Raw genomic sequence first — 22,408 nt, 5'->3', positions numbered from 1 at the left:
TGTGTCTTTTTAAAACCTTTCTTTTTCCGCAGGCTCATCGGTGAAGGATAGCCCGTGGCCTCCTCTGTCTCAAGGAGACTCGGGCAGTGAGGAAGGGAGTTCTTCCCCAGCTAGCTCTCCAAGGCCTGAGAGGGGGCCTCTCGGTGGCCTGATTAACAGCACCCACCGAGCCCTGCTGGGCAGCGGCTCCCTGCTTGCCTCCATAGGACTTGGTCGCTGCCTGGATATTCCCCCAAGAGTGCCACCTCGAACTCACCCACCTTGCTTAGAGGGCCGCAGCCTCTCTGAACTTGAGATTTCTCATCCTAGGCCCCTCATTTCAGACCCTCCAGTAGTGGACGATCTCATCACCTTCTCCACCTCGGAGCCGCTCCCCAGACCCCTGTTGGATTTAGCGCTGCAATACCAAGAACTAAAGCCTTTACCCCTGACACCGCCTCCACCAAACCCCCGCGAGAGGAGCAGCCACCGGACGCCACACAGTCCGCAGAGTCCCAGCAGTGCCTCCATGCAGCACGACAGGACCAGCCCAGGGGAGTGGACCCCCACTTACAGTTCCAGTAACGGGGAGCTGAGCAGTGACTCCTGGGAACACAGAGCTGACAGGAGGAGGAGGTCCAGCCAAGGCCTGCACGCTTCTCAGCTAGGTTGGTCCGAGTTTGTTTTACACAGGCAACCCCATCAGAAAATAAAGTAAAAAAAAAAAGAAGATGTTTTTATTACTGTGAGACAGAAAGTACAGAATGAACAAAACTGGATTAAAGGAGACCTGCTATATGCATTCTTGATTTGACTAGAGCTGTATGATTCACAGATCAAAACAGTCCTTATGACACTTAATATATAATTATATTTATCAATGTTATTTATATTTATCTTGTTTCGTATGCCGTCTTTTAGCTCCTCTCCCTTTAAGCCCCCCTTGCTTTTATCTGTTTTCTTCTGATTGGCTTGCCTTCAAAACAAAAGGCTTGAGTAGCCGGTGGGAAAGGGACCACTTGTCTAATATTGCATTAGTCCCCTTTTGCTTCAAAAATTGGCAAAGAACTGCGATGCTCTGTGTATTCTGACACCTTTCTATCTACAATGAACTTCTTCTGCAATCTGAGCTACAGCAGCTCATCTGTTGCATTGGACCACATCTGTGTCAGTGAGCCTTGGCTGCTTGTAACCACGTCTCTGGTTCACTACTGTTCCTTCCTTGGACCACTTTTCATAGACACTGACCACCACAGATTGAGAACAGCCCACAAGAGCTGCAGTTTTGGAAGATGCTCTGACTCAGTCGTCCAACCATTACAGTTTGGTGCTTGTCAGACTCGCTCAAATCCTTACCCTTGCATACTTTTCTGTCTCTGACACATCAACTTTGAAATCAGAATGTTCACTTGCTCTCTAACATATCCAACCCACTAACAGCTGCCATGACGAAGAGATAATCCGTGTTATTCACTTCACCTGTCACTGGTCATAATTAGGGATGGGTATCGTTTAGGTTTTATCCGATATCGGTGCCAAACCGGTACTTTTGAAACGGTGCCGGTGTTTAAACTGTGCTCGAACCGGTGCTTAAAGAAAGGAGAACATAAACTTTGTCCAAAAACCTCTTATGTTTTTATTTTTAACAGTCTCTTTTTTCCTGCAAAATGATAACCAAGTTAGCCTTTTCTGTTGATACAAGATACCTCCTTTGGTTGGAACCGGTGCTTAAACAATGGAAAACACAAACTTTGTCCAAAAACCTCTCCTGTTTAGCTGTTTTGTTTTGTTTTTTTGTAAAAAGATAACAATGTTAGCCTTTTCTGCAGCTATGGGGCATAAATGGTATCACTCTTGGCTGGAAGCAGTGCTTAAACAATGGAAAAAAAACACAAACTTTGTCCAAAAACCTCTCATGTTCAGCTGTTTCCCTCTTTTTCTTTGGTCATTTTAGCCTTTTTGGCCAGGGTGCAGGGAGTATCTGCCATCAAACAAGAAGGCAGACGCATGTAACTACGACGGTGTTTGCTAGTTCACCTTACATGCATTAATTTAATAATGTGGTTAGCCTACTCAACATAAATTACACAGGAACAACATTAAACTACTCACGCAGAGAAGAATGGCTGCTGCTGCCATCATCATCCTCATCATTTCTGCTACACTGGCAGGGCTAGGGGCCAGGACTCTCCTCTTCGGGTTCTTGGGGGATGTTGCTAACTCCGGGTCCGATAACAGGCACCACACACCCGCAGTAGATGCGCTCGGTGTGAGGTCTTGCAGCAAGCTATCAAATGCGGTGCATTTCTCGGCTTTTAAAGAAACGCTATGCGTCGCCAGGTGTTTCATCAGATTCGAGGAGTTACCTCCTTTGCACAGTATCAGCTTAAAGCACTTGTTGCAGGCTGCTGAGTTTGCATCTTTTGCTGTGAAGTACAGCCAGACATTGATCGCTTCGCCTTGGGCATTTTTAATCTGTAGCTCTGCTCTAAAAGAACGTACGTACCTTGGCCCGCCTACTATCCTCGGAAAGGTAAAATGATTGGCTAGAATCCAAAGTGTATGACATCTCAGGGGAAAAAAAGCACAGAAATAAAGCATAAATAAAGCTTTTCGGTCTGATTACTACCGTGAAATCGGTACCCATCCCTAGTCATAATGTTATACATATTCAGAAAATACAGAAAAGCATAATTGGTCTTCTTTAAGTTGCTTTTCAATAAGAAGAGATAACTTGGAAGAACTGAACGTAATTTATTGGGAGAGAGAAATTAATTATTTGGCAATTAGACTCCGATGACCCATCATGGCAGAATAGAATCCCAGGAGTGATAGGATTTAGGACAGGACCCCCCGGAGTCTAGACACTGATGGTGGTGAAGATGAAGACTGAGGCTTAAGCAGAGCTCTGGCCGAGGTTTCTGAGGTGGAGATGGGGAGGAGACAGTCTGAAAGGGAGGATGACCAAGAGCACAGATTTAAACCAGGCTGATTGGTTCCAAGAAGGCAGGCGAGAAGATGATTGGACTCGAGTAATGATGTCAGTAATCAGATGGACAGTGTGGGAAAGTGTTAGACATGTAAACAGAAAAGTAGCCGAACACATTATGTGATTACTCCCATATTGACCTTACGTTAAAGCTTCATTATGGGTCATGTAGGAAGCAAATTGCATCTTGTACATATTTTTGCTTGATAAAAGTGCAGTTTTTAAAGCAGTGTCGTCTCCAGATTGGTAAAATAATTTGTTTGTTGTTTTAATTTAGCTGTATAATTCATCTGCATTCCTCAGAGTGTGTCTACAGGACAGCCTGCAATTCTGATCCAGCCTTTGCCTTGAATAATGTACCGCCTCAGCATTACAATGTTCCCTCACAGTTCCTTAGAATTATTGTGCCTTTTTATTTTTTCTTTAGCAAGATCTTTCTGGCACAACAGAGGCTTCAGTGCTGTATGAGCTTTTTCATTTACATCAAAGCTTTTTCTTCTGCCTATTTGCATATCTCAGGTAACAGCTGGCCCTTCATCCTTCACTGCTAATACTTGCGAAGCAAAGCTACCGTCCAGTCCTCTCTTGTTGCCCACCCCTTTCCAAGACAGACAGTTTTCTTTAGATAAATGGGAAACATGAGGCATCACAGCTGAGGTCGCAGCACATTCAAAATTCCCACTAATCTATTCTTGACCTCACTGGCTCGGGTAGATTGGGAATTTGGCTGAAGTTCAGCATCGCTTCTATGAAACGTGTCGTGGTTTGTGTTTAAATGAATTCTTTGTGTTTAATCAGCGTTTTAATTTTACAGTATAGTCACGTTTTGTTTTATCCCTCCGAAGGCTAATATGCATCAGAAACACATTGACACACTTCAGATCTGTAATGACGGAGGCATGAGCATTGGTTGTTCTGTGAGCGAGTGGGCTTCAGGAAGGCTTTAAGAGTGCCCCTGGGTAACATTTCACACTCTATATATGGTCCGATTGAGTCACAAAGCCTTGGATTCTCCACAGAGAGGTTTTTTTCCCCAGCTCTACCCGCAGGTACTGAGCAGACGAGCCTCGCCTGCTCCGTTGCTAACAGCCATGATATCCCGAAACATGTGCGCCCGTTATATCCGGCTAAAAAGCCACACATAATTAAACAGCGAGTGTTTTAGCTAAACATCTTATTATGTTTATTGGCTGTAATGACTCAGGCTCAGATGCATAGACACACTGCCACAAGGTTATTGGCGGAGAATGTGCATGTGAAAGAGACAAATTCAGAGGATTCCTTCCTCTGCTTTTTTCTTTACTTTTGTTCCTGCTCTCATGTGACTCTTGATTGCTCTTTTCTTGTCAGCTGAATAGCTTAGCAGCCTTGGAGAGTTGCTGTTGATGTAAATAATGCCATTTGGCAGACACATCACATTTGGAACTAGCAAATGTTCATTCAGACTGATTTATACTGAGTTTAATGTTCCTGTCGGTACTAATTTACACTGTCTGCTTGCCATTGTTGCTGCTTTGTCAAAGAGCTACATTGTACTATGTTATACTTAATTTAAACTAATTGCATCAGCATTCTGTGCTGGTAATTGTTCCATTTCTTCTTGGAACAGTAATGTACCGATTTCATATTACTGTTTGGATCACTTTCATCACACACGGTTTGGCAGAGTTTGGTTGGAGAGGAGTGTTTGAGAGCGCACTGGGGCAGTTCTGCAGTACTCTGAGAGTCATTTGCAGATTAACAATTAAACTTTTCTACCAAGACAGTTGAAGACAAAATGATGAAGATGTTTAATATGTTGAATATGAAGCCTTTTTCTCATATTGTGTATTTGTGAAAAGGTTAAGCCATTAAGGAGAGTACAGCTCCGCATGAGGAAATGGCAACTTCCTCAATTCACTAATGCTCATGATGTCAGCAGGGTCATCTTAAGTTAGGGCCTCTGTCCAACGGGGTCCAAAAGGTTTTTAGTTTTGCCATCTCTTCTGAAAAATCAGAGCTTTCAGAGAGATTTGCAACAATATTTTTTCAGTTGAGACACTGGTTGCTACGATACTGAGTATCCACAGAGGTAATGTCAAAATCCTTCTTGAAGTGGGTCTTGCTACTGATTGTTTCTTAACTGGTAGACCTACAGTGAACAAAATGTTCCTCCAAGCATTAACTTCTGCTCACTTGTTGTTCAGCACTTGTACAAACAGTGAAGGAAGTGTGTTGTTGGTTGGGGTCCACTGGGACAGTAATGAGCACAGTGTTGTACTGACTGCTTATCTTCTGCCCTCAGCTGAATGTCTCTATCCAGCTTATGCAGTGAGCTAAACATAAAATGGCTTCAGTAAACACTCAGGAGACCGCGTGCCATTCTTCGGAGCTTTACTGATCCTTATTTTCCTTTTTTGTAAAACTGTAATAACAGAAACAGAATACAGTGTATTCACTCTCCATACAAATACACAAAGATTACATTAAATATTGTTGACTTATGTAAACAGTCACTACACAATCAAGAGATACAGAGATGGTAAGAGATACAGCTAACACCACATGCTGGTATGCTTCATGTTAGCAGGCTAAACAAAGGGCTAACAGCTAGCTTGTGCTAGTAATGTAACAAACTCGCTAAACACACAAGAAGCTCATTACTTTGCTGAACAAGGTACTAATAAGTGGGAACAATAAACCGTTTTGCCACACTTACAGATTATGCCTTTTCAAGGGCGTCAGATGCAGGAATTTACAGAGACACAGCCAAATGGACCTTCCCTGTCGAGCGCTGGGAGAAAACCACTGCTTGCGCTCTAACATGGTGCTACCCTGTCAACCCACTAGATGGCAGGCTTTGCCCAGACAAGATCAGGAATAAACATATTTTCTGACATGTTGCAACAGTTAATTACAGAACGAATGATTATGACCCGCCATATAACAAACTTATAAAAAACATGCCTTAGAAATAACAGGAGGGACAGAATACTCCCCGCCTGACATCTGCAGGACGTCACACCAACTAAAGCTGAATCCCACTATTACAAAGGATATTAAGAGTCTTTCAGACTTAGCTCTTAGGTACCAACAAGACGACTTCACTGATGGGTCTCAGGTACACTCTACATTCGCCACTGCGGATGATCTTGACTTCAATCTTCCTTACTCTGCCATCTTGACTGGGGAAGGTCTTTGTGACTAGCCCTAGTGGCCAGTCAATCCTGTTTTCTTGTCCCTCTTTGAGCAGGACCACATCTCCAATTTGTAGATTGGGCTTTGATGCCCTCCACTTGCGACGACCCTGTAGTCCGCTGAGGTACTCTCTCCTCCATCGTCCCCAGAAGATGTTGGCTAGGTACTGTACACGTCTCCATTGCGCTCTAAACAGGTCCTGATCGTGGAACTGACCTGGTGGTACTGGGGGCGCACCAACCTTTTGTGTGAGTAGCATGGCAGGAGTGAGAATCTCAGGATGCTCTGAGTCAGCAGAAACTGTGGTAAGTGGCCTTGAGTTGACTATTGCAGTGACCTCCGACATGAATGTCACTAACACCTCATGTGTGAGCTTTGCATTTCCGTGCTGCAGCAGCATTACGTCAAGGATCCGCCGACTGACGCCAATCATGCGCTCCCAAGATCCAGCCATGTGCGATGCATGTGGAGGGTTAAATTGCCACTCACAGCTTCTGTCTCCAAGATACTTGTTGATTTTGTCGTTATGACAACCCTTCTTGTCGATTTGGAGTTCTCTGCAAGCACTCACAAAGTTTGTGCCGCAGTCGGATCTGAGTAGTTTAACAGCACCTCGCATGGCAACGAAACGGCGCAGAGCATTAATGAAAGATGAAGTGTCCATTGCTTCTATCACTTCGATATGTATGGCACGAGTGCTCATACACGTAAAGATCACTGCCCATCTCTTGGCCTCTGCTTGACCTCCTCGTGTCTTTCTGACTGTAACAGGCCACGGACCAAAAACATCTAGGCCCACACACGTGAAAGGAGGGTCTGTACACATTCTGTCTTCTGGTAGATCTGACATGATCTGCTCTTGTTGCTTGCCCCTTAATCTGCGGCATATGACACAGTTGAAGATGACACTACTGACGGCTCTTTTCCCACCCACAATCCAAAAACCTGCAGCTCTGATTGCACCTTCGGTGAAGTGTCTGCCCTGATGACATACTTGTGCGTGAAAGTGTCTGATTATGAGCTGGGTTATGTGGTGTTTACTGGGAATGAGCATGGGGTGTGTCTCATCTGTTGACAGTTGAGCTCTTCCGAGCCGGCCACCGACCCTAAGGACTGCATCAGCGTCTATGTAAGGACTCAGCTTGCTAAGTGGACTTTGTGTGCGAATGGACTCACTCTGCTCCATGCGCTTGATGTCATCCGCATACACCTCTTTTTGAACTGCACGAATGATAGTAACCTTGGCCTGCTGGAGCTGTTCTTCTGTAGCATAGTTGTTGCACTTGTGCCATCCACGACATGTGCTCTCTGTTTCACCTTTAAACGACTCGGCAATGTGCAGCAGTCTGGCAATAGTTTTTAGCAGACGACTCCAATTTGAGAATCTCTCGAACCTTGTGGTCCCGAGCTCTTTTTTTGACAGAAAGGTGGCACAGGATACGATATCTGGGCGCAGCTCAGTGTCGTTTTCAGGGCAAACAAGGTCAAAAGGTTCTTTCTGTATTTGTCGTTGGCCTGAATCTGTAAGGAAGGCAGGTCCGCTAAGCCATGTAGAGTGAGACAGATGCTCAGCGGGCAGTGCTCGTGTGGCATGGTCAGCTGGGTTTAGCTGTGTGGATACGTAATGCCATTGGTGGGTCTGGGTAGAACGCCTAATGCGCTCCACACGGTTATGCACATACACATAAAAGTGTCTTTTTTCATTGAAAATATATCCAAGGACCACCTTCGAGTCGGTGTAGAAGTTCACCTCATCGATAGTAGTGTGAAGCTCCTGCTGGACCATTTCCGCCACTTCTACAGCCAGCACAGCAGCACAAAGTTCCAGTCTTGGAATTGTGATGTCTGGTTTTGGAGCCAGCCTGGCCTTTCCAAGAAGAAACCCAACTTCACTGAGCCCATTGCCTGCTGTGAGTTTCAGGTAAGCGACGGCTCCAACAGCTTTTGTGGATGCATCACAAAAAACATGCATTTCTTTTCTCTGAGATTCAGATAGTGAGATGGATGTATACATGCGGGAGATCTTGAGCTGTTGTAAGTGCTTTAGGGAATCTTTCCATTGCTGCCACTTGTCCTGTTTCTCCCTCGGCAGCGGTGCATCCCATTCGCTAATGTCCATAGAGATCTCTCTCAGAATGGAGCGGCCTTCGATGCTGACTGGCACAGCGAAGCCGAGTGGGTCATACAAACTGTTGATGACTGACAATACACCACGTTTGGTGAAAGGCCTGTCATTGATTTCAACTTGAAATGACAATTGGTCTGTCGACAGGTCCCAGCCTAACCCAAGGCTGCGTTGCATGAGTGGGGCGTGTTGTCCACGTTGGAGTTCCTGCGGGCCTGTGGCTAGATCTTCACTTGGGAAGGCACTGACGACTACAGGGCTGTTGGATGAGATCTTGTGAAGGCGGATGTTAGACTGAGCCAGCATCCTTTGTGTTCTGTGAAGGACGTCAATCGCCTGGGTCTCAGAGGGAAATGACTTTAGCCCATCATCTACATAAAAATGGCGCTCAATAAATTCCCTTACATCACTGCCATATTCTTTCTCTCCTTCCACAGCAGTCTTCTTGAGTCCATAGATGGCAACTGAGGGGGACGGGCAATTCCCAAAAACATGGACTGTCATGTGAAACTCGTCCACTTCTCCATCGAGGTCGTGATCGCGGAACCACAGGAAACGCAGATAATCACGATGGTCCTCTCTGACCGTGAAGTTGTGAAACATCTGCTCCACGTCAGCCATCACAGCATGTGGGTCACCTCGGAATCTGAGAAGCACGCCCACAAGGCTGTTATTGAGATCTGGGCCTTTACACAGTACTTGATTCAGAGACACATTTTCGAACTGGGCGCTTGAATCGAAGACTATTCTGATTTTTGCTGGCTTTTGGGGGTGGTAAACACCAAAGTGTGGGAGATACCAGCATTCTTGGTGGGGTTTGAGAGGGGGTGCCCTTTCTGCATGACCTTTGTCGAAGATCCTTTTCATAAACTCCACATAATGATCTTTCATCTCCGTCTTTCTCTTTAATGTCTTCCGTAGGGACATGAGGCGGTTGAGAGCCTGCTCTCTGTTGTTGGGTAAGCGACGTCGGGGATGACGAAAGGGCAGGGGGGCGACCCAGTTATTTGCATCATCTTTAGCAAACTCTTTGTGCATAATGTTCAGAAACGTCTTATCTTCTGCAGAGAGTGCCATTTTGTCATCATCAGTAGTTTGTTGAAAGATGTGTTTGCCCAGTTCATCTTTGACCTGTGTGCTCTCAAAAAGGGGGCATTCTTCTGTGATCTTCACTTTTGTGTAGATTCTGTTGCCACAGGGAGAGAGAAAACTGGGGCGGCCATTATCCAGTATGTTAGTCTTGTAGGAGTTCAATGTGGGTCTGTGAGCTCCCGAGAGGCAAACATCCCCAACAATTACCCATCCAAGATCAAGCTTTTGGGCATAAGGTGCTTCATTGGGCCCATTTGCCTGGCGTCGAACCTTGTGAGCCTGAATTACATCACGGCCTAAGAGGAGGAGAATATCTGCCTCTGGATCAAGAGGGGGTATTTGTGCAGCTATGTGAGCTAGGTGATGATGAGCAGCTGCAGCTTCTGGGGTGGGTATCTCACTCCTGTTGTCAGGAATCTGATTACACTCTGTCAGTGTTGGTAGTGGTATGGACACTTTTCCGTCCACACCCTCAATGACAAAGCCGTGAGCTCTACGGCCTGTTTTGTTCGTTGTGCCAGAGCATGTTTTCATTTTGTATGGAAAGGCTTCACCATGTACATTAAACATGTCAAAAAAGGGAGAACGAGCCAGTGACACATTACTTTGGTCGTCTAAAATTGCGTACATTTTCGTTTTCATTTGAGGGGCTGTGCTGTGATATACTTTCACCATGCAAATTTTAGAACAAGACCGTCCTTGTTGTCCCTGTCCACATACCTCAGTGCAGTTAGATGTAGTCACTGTGGAGCTCGGGATGTCTGGCTCCCCGCCGTGTGCCTCTGGTGTAGAATCAAAGCTCCCACTTCTCCAAGGGGGTGGCCCGGCATGCATGGCGGAGATGTGGGTATCGCTTTTGCACTCCAGACAACGAATATCAGCTTTACAGTCTTTGGCCCTGTGTTCTGTTGATGAGAGACACTTGTAACAGATCGAAAGCCCTTTGAGCAGACTTTTCCGCTCATCCAGTGTTTTCATCCTAAACCCTCTACATTTTGCAAGTGAATGGGGCTTCATGTGTACTGGACACCGTTTGTCGGGATCAAGAGAGTGAGTGTTAGATTTGTTGCTGGGTGTGCCAACCTGTGTTTTGTTTGCTGTTAGCGGGGCTCTAAAATGTGATTGTCTCACCAGCGGCCTTTCTATCCTCATGTGCCCAGTGCTGTAATTTTGTAGGATAAAGCTGGGGTCAGTTTTCATTTCAGCATTGCTATTTACGAACTAGACAAAGTAGGAGAAAGGCGGATAGTGCACTCTGTGTTCTTTCTTATACTTGGACCCCTGTTTGATCCATGACTCTTGCAGGGTATGTGGGAGTTTTTCCACAATTGGGTTTATGCCTCTTGGAGTGTCAAGAAAGCTGAGGCCTGGCAGATATCCTTCGTTTTTTGCTGCTTCAAGTTCCAGGAGGAGATCTGCAAGTTCCTGTAGAAGGTGATTGTCTCTCGGAGTAACTCTGGGAAAGCTCTCTAGGCGTTTGAACAGAGAAGCTTCAATAACTTCTGATGAGCCATAAATCCTGTCTAGCCTTTGCCATAAACGCTGAAGACCTGTTTCTGGATTGTTAACATGGACAGCCCTGATTCTCAGAGCATGCTGGAGAGACTCCCCACTAAGCCACTTAGTGAGCAGATCGAGTTCTTCACTGCACTTTAGGTTTAAATCTTCAGTGGCATTGTGAAACGTAGATCTCCATGCTAGATAAGTCTCTGGCTTGTTATCAAACACTGTCAGTCCTGCTGTCAGTAGGTCACGACGCGAGAGGAGGGCAGCGAGGTCTGATACATCTGCTTGTCGTTGTGGTTTGGCTGCTCCAACATAGTTGGACCAATGGGGAGGTGGAAGTTTGGGCTGCCAAACAGGTGGAGAACTGGGGGGGTACCCACGCGCAGCTGCTGCTGATATGTCCGGCCCTGTAGTGTGGGTGTTGTCTAAGTCACATTTTTGCTCTCTACTGTGTTTTGACTCACCTTCCATATTAGTGTTATTGTGGAAGTGGGTATCTACATACTCTTGAGTGCGGCTGACAGCCGCAGCTATTGTGGCAGGAATGTCTGGTGGCTTCACAGACTCTGCTTGGTCCAGAACTGCAGCCTCTAGGACCCTTGCAGCTGCAAGTGCTGCTTCTGCTTCTCCCTCCTGCTTCAGAGCATTTAGCGCTGCCTCCATCCGGGCCTTTTCGACCTCCATGTCTATTTGGCGTTTGGCATATTCTGCTCTTGCTCGAGCAGCTTCGGCTTCAGCTCGTGCTCGTGCTGCAGCAAGGCTTGCTGCTGAGCTGTTTGACCGGCGTGAAGCTGCTGAGCTGTTTGACCGGCGTGAAGCTGCTGATCTGCATTCCGACCTGACTTCCAGCTGTGAAAGCTGCGAGGTGTCCCCGTGGTTGGACATGATTGCTGTCGCTGGAGTGTCTCAGGATCCTGGCAGTGCACTTGATGCGTGGACAATCTTTTTACTCTTCTGCCCTCAGCTGAATGTCTCTATCCAGCTTATGCAGTGAGCTAAACATAAAATGGCTTCAGTAAACACTCAGGAGACCGCGTGCCATTCTTCGGAGCTTTACTGATCCTTATTTTCCTTTTTTGTAAAACTGTAATAACAGAAACAGAATACAGTGTATTCACTCTCCATACAAATACACAAAGATTACATTAAATATTGTTGACTTATGTAAACAGTCACTACACAATCAAGAGATACAGAGATGGTAAGAGATACAGCTAACACCACATGCTGGTATGCTTCATGTTAGCAGGCTAAACAAAGGGCTAACAGCTAGCTTGTGCTAGTAATGTAACAAACTCGCTAAACACACAAGAAGCTCATTACTTTGCTGAACAAGGTACTAATAAGTGGGAACAATAAACCGTTTTGCCACACTTACAGATTATGCCTTTTCAAGGGCGTCAGATGCAGGAATTTACAGAGACACAGCCAAATGGACCTTCCCTGTCGAGCGCTGGGAGAAAACCACTGCTTGCGTTCTAACATGGTGCTACCCTGTCAACCCACTAGATGGCAGGCTTTGCCCAGACAAGATCAGGAATAAACATATTTTCTGACATGTTGCAACAGTTAATTACAGAACGAATGATTATGACCCGCCATATAACAAACTTATAAAAAACATGCCTTAGAAATAACAGGAGGGACAGAATAGCTTATGAACTCTGAATGACTTGAAAAAGTGTCAGGCGCTCAGCGACGAATCGTCGCCAGCAGCTTGCTGTGCACTTGGAATTTTTAGCACCTTGTCAAAATGTTGTACTCCAGTTGCAAACAGTTGAAATTGCACACCCCACCACATTATATTCACCTTACATATACTTGACAAAAAACAGTGTTTTGAAATGTTTCCAGTGTTTTTCGGACAGATACTGTCTTTCAGTGCCTCGTTAATGTTTTTCTTTCCTTTTATGTGCTTTTCAGTTTTAGACCTGCCTTTGTGCCAAGACACACAGGACTTTGATGACAAGGCTCTCCACCCCAACCCTGCGCTCTGGAGCCCCAAAACACGCCGCCTGGAGGTCAGCGTCATTCCTCGGCCCCGCCCATCTCCCATCCGCCCCCGCATCGACCCTTGGAGCTTTATCTCAGCAGGTGGTGGAAACTCAGGTGGTGGGCGCAGCCCACACCGCTCAGAAAGCAACTTACTGAGCTATCAGCCGTCACCCACCAACCCCTTCACCAACTGTGACCCTTTCCCCTCTCCTGACTGCGACCCCTTTGCCCTCAAGGCTGATCCGTCAAGTGGTTCGGATGGTGCCTCACCCTTTGACCCCTTCTCAGCTCCCTTTCCCACATCGCGTTCTGCCCCATGTTCTGCCAACGGCTCTCCCACGCTGCCCTCGTTCCGTATAGCACCCATTAACTCAGCTGACTCGGCCCTTATTGACTTTGGCTGCGGGGCCTGCAACAAGCCTCTGGATGGCACCAAAGAGAGGGCTCACCCCCGCAGGATACTGGGGCTCAAGCCATTCAAGTCCCCGACGCAACTCAAAGACGACAGGTTCTGAATCCAGCCTTGCCCCGACAAGGGGTTTATTCTCAATGATATGAGCCTGGATTTGATTGCAGGAGCACAGTCCAGGACCGTTTCCACTACTATGTCCTACTTCGGAACAAGGATTCGGATGTTATATAAAAAATAAAAAAAAACATGCACACTCATGACTCAACCTACCAAGGGAGGTTTTCCCCTTTGGGAGCACCAATCATCACAGGTCTTATTTATACACCAGCCTGCTGCTTTGGAAACCAGAAAGCCAGTGAAAGGTGGTACAATGAATTGTGGGATAGCTGCCTGTGAACCAATAGCTGGTGCCCATTTCATTCTCTCTCTTTTTTCCTCTGTTTCTCTATCCCTTTGAAGGAGCAGGATACAGATCACTAGCCCCATCTTCAGATTCTATCAGACTGCTCATATCAACTGCTTTCATCTCCCCTTACCTTTGAAGCATTGTGACAATGCAGAGGTGGATAAAGGCGACTTGCACAGCTTCATCTGCCTCTACCTCTCTGCAGACTGAACGCCTTCAGGACAATGGAAAATTGGAGTGCCTTATTTCGTGAAGTGTTTTTAATATATATCTTTTCAAGGCTCTTTGAATGGTTAATCTGGTGTGTAGGGAAGATGCTACGAATCTGGCTTAAATTTGCAAATCAGCTTAGCTTTGCAGTGTAAGAAAAATATCGTCTGCATGTATGTCTAGACTCATTGTTCAAGGAAAGCTTACTGTTTTTTTTTTTAAACTGCGTCTGCGTGTTGCATTATGGGAGAAAGCACTCTGAGTGGATACTAGGTCGCTCAAGAAATCCGAGATGAAACCGTGACCCAGGCATTCCACTTGGAAGCAGATAACATTCCAGTCACATTCTGTGGGAAATGCCAGGAATTGGCAGATTCATTCAGGCTGGCAGGCGACACAGCACAGGAAACAAGACAGGGGTGCCCTCCGCATTCCCGTCATATGCCAAAGAATGCCACTGTGACTGTGTAAGTCCTGGGACGAAGGCTGTTTGCAAATGCATTGTTTTTACCTCCTCAAAGTGCCAGAACAGAACAACACAGAGCAAACTGACACAATCACAGTATTTGAACATATGGTTCTCAGATTTTGTTAGAAATACTGTCTAATCACCGCCACCTATAAGAGGTTCAACAAAGTACTTTAAAAGTGTTTTAAAGTACTTTACAAAAAAAGTCTGCTTAATTTGTAGGCGTTATCAGTCTCACAACCCATGATTCTGAGTTTCTTCATGTACCAAAATTTAATGTCTGAGTAAATATGAGCCAGATGCTTCATTTTCCCCCCTCCCTAGAGAGTTACATGTGAAGATTGAAACCATCCTTATTATCATTCATTCGCAAAGCAGATTGCTTAACATGGAACAATATGGAAAAGTTAGTCCAAGGAAAACATTCCAGAGATCTGTGAAGGCCACACAAAAAGCATTTTCTGTTTTATCCCTCTGCAGTGACGTCTGGTCACTCAGTGGTTGTTAACCTACCAGCTGATGACTTAAGAAGAACTTGGTGCTTTTCCAGTCGAATTTAATGCTGATTGACACTTAAAGTTCTAGATGGACTTGTTACCTTTGACAGGAGCAATTTTGTTTTTGCTTAGTTTACCTGGCTTCATGGATTCCACACTGAAATGAAAGTGCTACTGATGTTCTCATCTAACTCTCCAGAATGTCTGCTAAAGTTTCTTGATCGGCAATGTCCAATATTCCCTGGCTCAGCAGATGTTTTTAGCGTTGTGAGAACAGCAGCGTCCCTCCAATTTAATGGTTTTTGTTTTGGTAAAAAAAAAAAAACCAAAAAAATAACAGGAATACAGGGAGAACCTCACTGTACAGATGTGGCAACATCATGTTTTTAGCCTCAGCACACCAGAATGCACTACAGCAATAACTTTCTCATGGTTCATTATCATTACATTACATTCTACACCTATCAGCCACAACATTAAAGCCTCAGAGAGGGAAAGTGAATAAGACTGACAATATTTTTAAATTGCTATTTTCTGCTGTAAAATGTGTGGATTTTTTTGACACGTATCACCTGCCTTAGCATTGTTTCAGACCAAGAACCCTCTTCTCAAAAATCGAAGGCTCTGATTTGGACTCGGATCAAAACCCGCATTAGCAAAATGGACCGCAACAATCCTGAACAACCCACCAGCCCCAAACGATCCACTGCTAACTTCCCAGCGCATGCAAACGTGCATGTTTCTGCATGCACTCTTGAAAGCAATCGGAAGCACTACCCAGTATTAGGTGGTTTTAATGTTGTGGTATATAAGTGTACATGCTAAATGTAACATGTTCACACTTTCTCAGGGATTAGTTTATTTTCTAAAATCATCCCGAGGAATGTAGTGGTGTGAGACAGGTTGTGGGAAAATTGCAGCAACAAAATAGCTCCAGACTACCAATGCACAACAGCTTTTGAGGGTGTGTTTTTGCTTTTTTTAAATTGACAGTCAGCTCAAGCACTGGTTCAACATAACTAAACCAGTGCAGGGGAAGCACCTGAGAGACCCACCTACCTAGCACAAACTCTGAGCCTGTTAACGATGGCTTTACTCTAACATTTCAAGTACAAATGCTGATTCGCTTCATCGCTGTCACCGTGTCATTGGAGGACAATAACAGCTTTGTTCTGTCGAAGAGTGAAAACCTTGTCTCCAAAGGGAAAAGCTTTGTGATTAGCCTAATAATCCCACTGACGTACAGAGGAAGCTGATAGTGATAATTAGCCTCTCGATAAGAGCAGGGAGCATAACAAAGCGCTGAGATATTTGGTTAATTAATTTGCCCCGACATTAGAAAAATGCCCCGCATATCGAGTTGCGCCCCGCTCCGGCTTATGTGTAGATTTAAGCTGCGCACTATCACATGCATAAAGTTTCAAAGACAGGTTGAGCCGCCTTTTCTGTCTTCCATTTCTTTGTCTCTCTGTTGCCACTGGCTACAGCTCCTGACCGGACTTCATCTTCGCTGTCAAAGCTCAATTTTTTTTATTTTTTGCATCTTAACCCCTGAGGTGATTTGGGAGATAGTTCTGCTCCTTTCATTTTGTTCTGCCTTCACTGCTTTCGTATCTGGAAAGTTTTTCTTGCGGGCAGTTTTGTCCTGACAGCAGAGCGTTCAGTTCAGTCACAGCCAGGTTTCTATGCAGCTAGAAGAGATGGCATTTGTTCTAGGACAGAGTCCATTTGCAGGAGAGTGCTCATTTTACCAAGGCATTATGGTTTGAAATTGAAAGGTGTATTGTCTTCTTCTTTGGCCCAATAACGTGTACGTGTGTCCTCTACTGTGTATACCAGCTATAGCCAGCTTGTAAAGATCTCATTTTTAATTCTTTGAATGTGCTAGCTGCTAACGTGTGGGTGTCTTCTATACTATATTTGATAGCAGATTTTTTTAGATTGAGTGAACAGCCTCCTGTCACAGAGATGTGGCAAAATGCACAAGTGCACATTTTAACTCTTCTGCGATTTGAAATTAGATGGAGGTAGTCATATCAGGAATTTTAAAAAAGGAAAAAGGGAAATAAGACCTAGTTCAGAACGCTGCCTACTGTCACGCCTCCGCACATCTGGCAACTGCTGCGGAAAGTGGGCGTAAATGTCAAATTGTCTGATTAGGAAATAAAAAGAAAATAGTCGTACCAACCCATTGGATTATGAATCGGTTAAGAAGGATATGAGTGCTGTTAGACAAGGTGACAAAGGCTTCTTTTAAATCCTTGAGCCTGATTTTAACGAGGCTGCAGTTTGTCATGTAGATGACTGTGTAGTTGGTATGTACCTGGAGGGTTACAAAGTTCCACTGCAGTGAACACTCGAGTAAAAGCGATTACATACAGACCACCACCATTCCAAATCTGACATGTTTACCCAAGCAGTGTTTGACAGCGTGCTTGTCGTGATGTCAACCTGTTCTCCAATTGAACAACTCACCTGCCACCACCTGGACGTGGACATGAGTATAGAAAATAGTTTATCCTTCGGCAGCGTTCCCCACCTTTCTCCGCTCTCTTGTGCTCCCCACCGACATTTTAAAGACATGACAAGTGACGAGTTATTGCCTTGTCTGTTCACGTCGACACGCAATGTCACGACAGCTATCTTCTGATAGTAATTACACTTGGGTAGCTGTTATTGTCAACAGATGCTCTGCGAGCCCCCACACTATAAAAAAAAGAAAAACATGAAGGAAATCGAGATGATTGAAACGTCTGGCAGGTTATTTCTGTCATAAATTGTCCGTGTGTGAAGTATCCACTTCAACCTGCCAGTCACGTCATGTCTGCACGTTCTCTGGGAGCCAGACTTTAATTTTCTCTCAGCCCCGATGATGACAAGAACAATTTGGCCTTCTCCATCAAGTGTGTGTGTGTGTGTGTACAGTGACATAAAATATTATTTTCAATAACTGCAGTGCTTTACACAAATGATTACATTATTACCTGGGACACAATGTTTTTACTCCTGCTCGTAATTTCTCGAGGTGGTTAGAAGCCTTTGTTGTAATGAATTATTTAGGCTGCAATTGGATTGTTATTCATAGACAAAATACTCCTACTTCAGTTCATAATGTGTAATCTGAAAGATGTACAGTCAGCTCGCTGAGGGGATAAAAGGGACACATTTTAGGAAGCCTTTTGTGGACAAAGACATCCGATTCTCGGTTTTGGCTGTCAGATTTAGAAACCAGAGCTGCCATTTATCTGCTGGAGCTGACAGCCAGCACTCCAATACTAAAGTCTTGATGAGTTGATTGTGATGCTCTGCGCTTTCAGGCATCGCCCCATCCGTCATTGCAAATCACTGCCCCGAGTACAAACTGACAGGGAGAAAGGAACTGAAATCTCTAAAGGCGAGCCCTATATCTGGCCACCAGTGAGCTGCTTTGAGCCGCTCGGTGGCAGCGAGCAGACGAGAGTCTATGATCTTCATTCAGAGTTCAAGCTCAGACCATTACCCCTAATCATTGAATGGCAACTGGCTATTACATGAATGAAATCTAATGAGATGGCACCGTGGAGAAACCCCTAAGGCCCTGACCCTCATCAAGCCAAGAGGCCACCTGTGAGTGGTGGTGTTGTTTTATAATTTTAAAGGTGAAAAATCAGAGCCATTAACCAGATTAAAAAAAGAAAACAAAACCCTTTGTGAAAGAGGAACAGTAGAATGTGCTGTTTTTGTGTTTGTTCAGGTTACACTTGCACTCACAGGTTTAATTTGGCTGCTTTGTGAGCAGCAGATGTGTTTACATGCATACTTATTATCTGATTTACCTTGATTAAACCATTGATTCAGCTGTAGCAGTAATCATGCAAAGACTTCCATGGGACTAATGCTATTCAGGGAGACCGAGACACCTGTAATAGCTTTATAAATAATAGTGCCAAGTGCTAATATATTTGTCATCTTTAAGGCAAAATTAGGAAACCAGAAAATCCCTAAATTAGTTATAGTCAAATATATTGTGCAAGAGGTTATAAAGTAAAAAAGTAAAACCACTAAAAAGCACTTGATAAAATGATCTGGCAAACCTTAACATATTGCAGAAATGACAGAAGTGATTAAACTCGAGTTTGAAAAGAAATAAAAGTGCTTTTTTGTGTTTGTTGCTCCTGCTCAGCTCGGAAAAAACAAAAAGCTGCCAACAAAACAAAAACAAAAAGCTGCTGAAATGATTAATTTCTGAATGTAAGTTATTTTACTTTTTAATTTTCAATAGTTTTATCTGCTCAGTCTTCATTTTGATAAGACTGTGAGCTCAGCTAGGTGGAGCCTGATAACACAGATGGTTAAACAAACTAAATAGCAGCCTATTTAGCCGTCAGTAGCTAATAGCTAACGCTAACCTTTGGCATGAAGCAAATCACCCAAGCAGTCTGCGGAATAAACTCTCTTTTTTGGTCACTCTTTAGGACATATTAACTGATATTGTCTTTACTTGTGTTCCTTCTTTTTGTCTTTTTATGACTAGTGTGTGACAGTGAGGGAAATGCTGAGTGTTATTAATGCACTTTGTTCTAGTTAAAGTAAGAAAGCTAAATGGAGAATATGGGAGCTTTGTTTTGTTTTGTTTTCTGGCATGAAAAAGAAACTCATTTAACAGTCTGAAGGCTTGAATTGAAATGATTACGTACAGTGGCAGAGAACACTGTTCGACTTGAAGAAAGTCAGGAAGTCCAGTGAAGAATTGCTGCAGCTGCGGTTAAAGTATGTTTTCTCTCCTTCATGGTTACCAGGCAAATTGGAGAATGGTTCAATAAGGCCGGATGGAAAAAAACTACGGCTGAACGTGTGTTGTATTTGCTTTATTGATGAAATTTTACCTTGGCAGGTCAGTAGAGCACACTCTGAAACAACAAAATAGATGGCCTGCCATTTCAGCGGCTTTCACTCCATTTACCTTTGCTGCTTTTGCTTGTTTGTGTTCAATTAAGTGGATGTTACAAATATGCCTGATTTTCACCCTTGTTTAGTTGTCCCCCAGCTAGCTGTCAGTGACAGACACGCATTATTGCTCGATCTGGCTCATATTAAATCGAAACACCTGCCTGGGCCTTTGTTTGGCCTTAATAGGCCGAGACAGAATGATCAAATATGACCTTTCATCAACTGTACTGGTGTGGCACATCCCAATAGGGACGGGAACAAAAGCTGTGTCTGTGACAGGCGCCGCCAGGTGTGTAAGCTAACGCTCAGGCTCTGAAACTGTGAATATTATTCCTAATTCTTTTTAGCCTGTGCATCCAAGGTCACCATCTGCTGTCCCTTTTTCAGTAACAACAAAAAGCCAGTGAATAGGAGAAATGAAAGAAAGACCAGTTCACGTTCAAGACCTCAGTGATGGCTCCTGGAGAAAGCTGCCGCTCAGTGCAGAAAGTAAACACAGACTTTATCTATGAGGTTATAAAGTCCAAGGCCCACATACTCATGCCTTCCCTCTACTCAACAGCAAACAACAGCCCTGCGGTTGTGATTGTTGTTCCGTCTTGCTATTGACACACAATTACCTCGTGATCTTCCTCAGACAGGAGCCGCGCAACCTGTAAATTATGCTTCTGTGCTGCTTGTGAGTTGGTTAAGTAAACAGCCCCTCTTAAATATAGAAAGTGTGAATTGATTTATGGCCTTCTCTGTAACATTTGCTGATATTTTTGGGATCTTTCTTAGTCATGTGATCTCTTACTGTATATCTGGATTCATGGGGGTAGTCCTACAGGTAAAGCCCCTTAAATGTCACCTTTTCCCCATCATGCATTCATTAAGGACAGCTAAGCATAAATCATTTCAAGATGCGCAGTAGCGTGAATGTTAAAGTTGAGCACTAGCTAGAGGTGATATCAACTGATGGGTCGAGTCGGTTCCAGTGAACTGATGTTTGCTCACGGATGTTTGCAGGTTTAGCAGAGCACTGACACGTTTAGTGACAAAGACGTCTTCATTTTTAAAAAAATCAATATTAACGGATATATAGGTGACTAAACTGGCGAGGCTTAACCTGATTAACGTCTCCTTAGACAGATATAAGACGGTAAAGTCTTTTACTAAGGCTCGAGGGTATTTAACAGTAGGTGGTCTCTTTCAGGTGCTCATGGTTGGGCTTAAATGGCTGAACTCTAAACGATCCAGAGAGGCAATTTGAAACGGTTTGGATGGTACAAATCCCCATGACTCAGTGGTCAAATCTCTCCCACTCACAGCTTCACAGTACTGTGAAAAAGACTTTGCATTCTGACAGTTTCCTGCCAGCCAGCTGAGGACATTGACAAAATATATATATATATATATATATATATATATATATATATATATATATATATATATATATATATATATATATATATATATATATAAATATAAAAATAAAAATTATATAGGGGGGTTAATGTGGATATTTATAAATGGCCATCTTTTTACACACTGGATTAAAACTATTTCATTCTCAAGATGGTCAGGGACACAGTCCACGTTAGGATGATGGATTGATTGCTTCATATGAACAAAGCATTTTCTAGGTTTTCACTGGAGTATTTAAGATGTATGGGTGCTTCACATGAGACAGATCAATGTTACGTTCCCGTTCACCAAGTTGGCCAAATCTGCACGAAACAGATTTTTCTGCAAGCCCTAGTACTTTGTCTGTGTTACTGAAAAGCCTTGAGAAATGTGCCTGTTAGAGCTCGATTTCCTTTTCCTTATGTACATTGCAGCAAAATCTTACACTTAAATTGCAGCCGAATGTCCCCTTGGGGCACCCATACTGAATTTTTATGTGCATAAAACTGCTAGATGGAGAGGAAATGTTTGTAAGTACCTTAAGGTAGCAGACAAGCTCAACCACCTCTCTGCCTTTGTATCTATTTGCTATTTTTGTAATTGGATTCATTTCCATGTCTATTGTGTGTTTTATTACAACCTAGGCGATGTGATAACACAACTGTTGCATTGCCCTGGCAGTCATTTTTACATCTCTCTCAAAACTCTCTGCTCCTGCGAGTTAGAGGTTTTGCAGTCCTTGGGCTTTGAAAATTCATTCTTGTTGCATTTTTGTGAAATCTCGCACTGGGCTGGGCCTAATCAACTGTTTTTATTGTGCACAAGAGGATTATTTCTGTATACAGTTATGTGAAAATGTTTTTATTTCTCTTGACTATTAAAATGGGTTTTAACCTGTGGAGAAAAACAAAGGAAAAAAAGCTCAAAAAGACATAAGACCAAATAAAATGTAACACTCGTGATGTGTTTGTGGTGTTTTTCATGTCAAAGGACAGACAAAGAGAACTTGATGAGAGAAAAACATGTTTGTTGTTCAGACATCCAGGTGAAATCGTGGACGATGTTTGAACTTGAGTGATTTTTCTTGTGCAATTATATTTGGTGTTCTTTCTCTTCACTGCCTGGATGCCATTTAGGAGTGTTTGAACCTTTCTTTCCTCTAGCTCTTTGTGAACAAAGAACAATAGTAAAAAACCTGGTGACAGGCGCGCACACTTATAATCTTAAATGATCAGT

The 22,408-nt window shown here is 43.9% G+C and overlaps 1 protein-coding gene across 1 annotated transcript in view; it reads left to right on the top strand.

Annotated features, from left to right (window-relative positions):
- The window catches only part of LOC146636916 (mitogen-activated protein kinase kinase kinase 11), a 66,646-nt gene extending 45,488 nt beyond the window's left edge, over positions 1–21,158 (top strand). The window contains exons 9-10 of the mRNA XM_085349740.1: positions 33–647; positions 12,792–21,158. Coding sequence (XP_085205866.1) covers positions 33–647; positions 12,792–13,378 — 1,202 coding nt within the window. The 3' untranslated portion in view covers positions 13,379–21,158. The remainder of the gene's footprint in view (positions 1–32; positions 648–12,791) is intronic.
- The last annotated feature ends 1,250 nt before the right edge of the window (positions 21,159–22,408 follow it).

Source organism: Diplotaxodon limnothrissa, linkage group LG3 (genome assembly GCF_057381915.1).
Source record: "Diplotaxodon limnothrissa isolate DT_005_m linkage group LG3, D_limnothrissa_male_GT1.1, whole genome shotgun sequence".
NCBI classification, from domain to species: Eukaryota; Metazoa; Chordata; class Actinopteri; order Cichliformes; family Cichlidae; genus Diplotaxodon; species Diplotaxodon limnothrissa.
The sequence above is the reverse complement of the archived record's forward strand: the minus strand, read 5'-3'. Positions and strand labels throughout refer to the sequence as shown.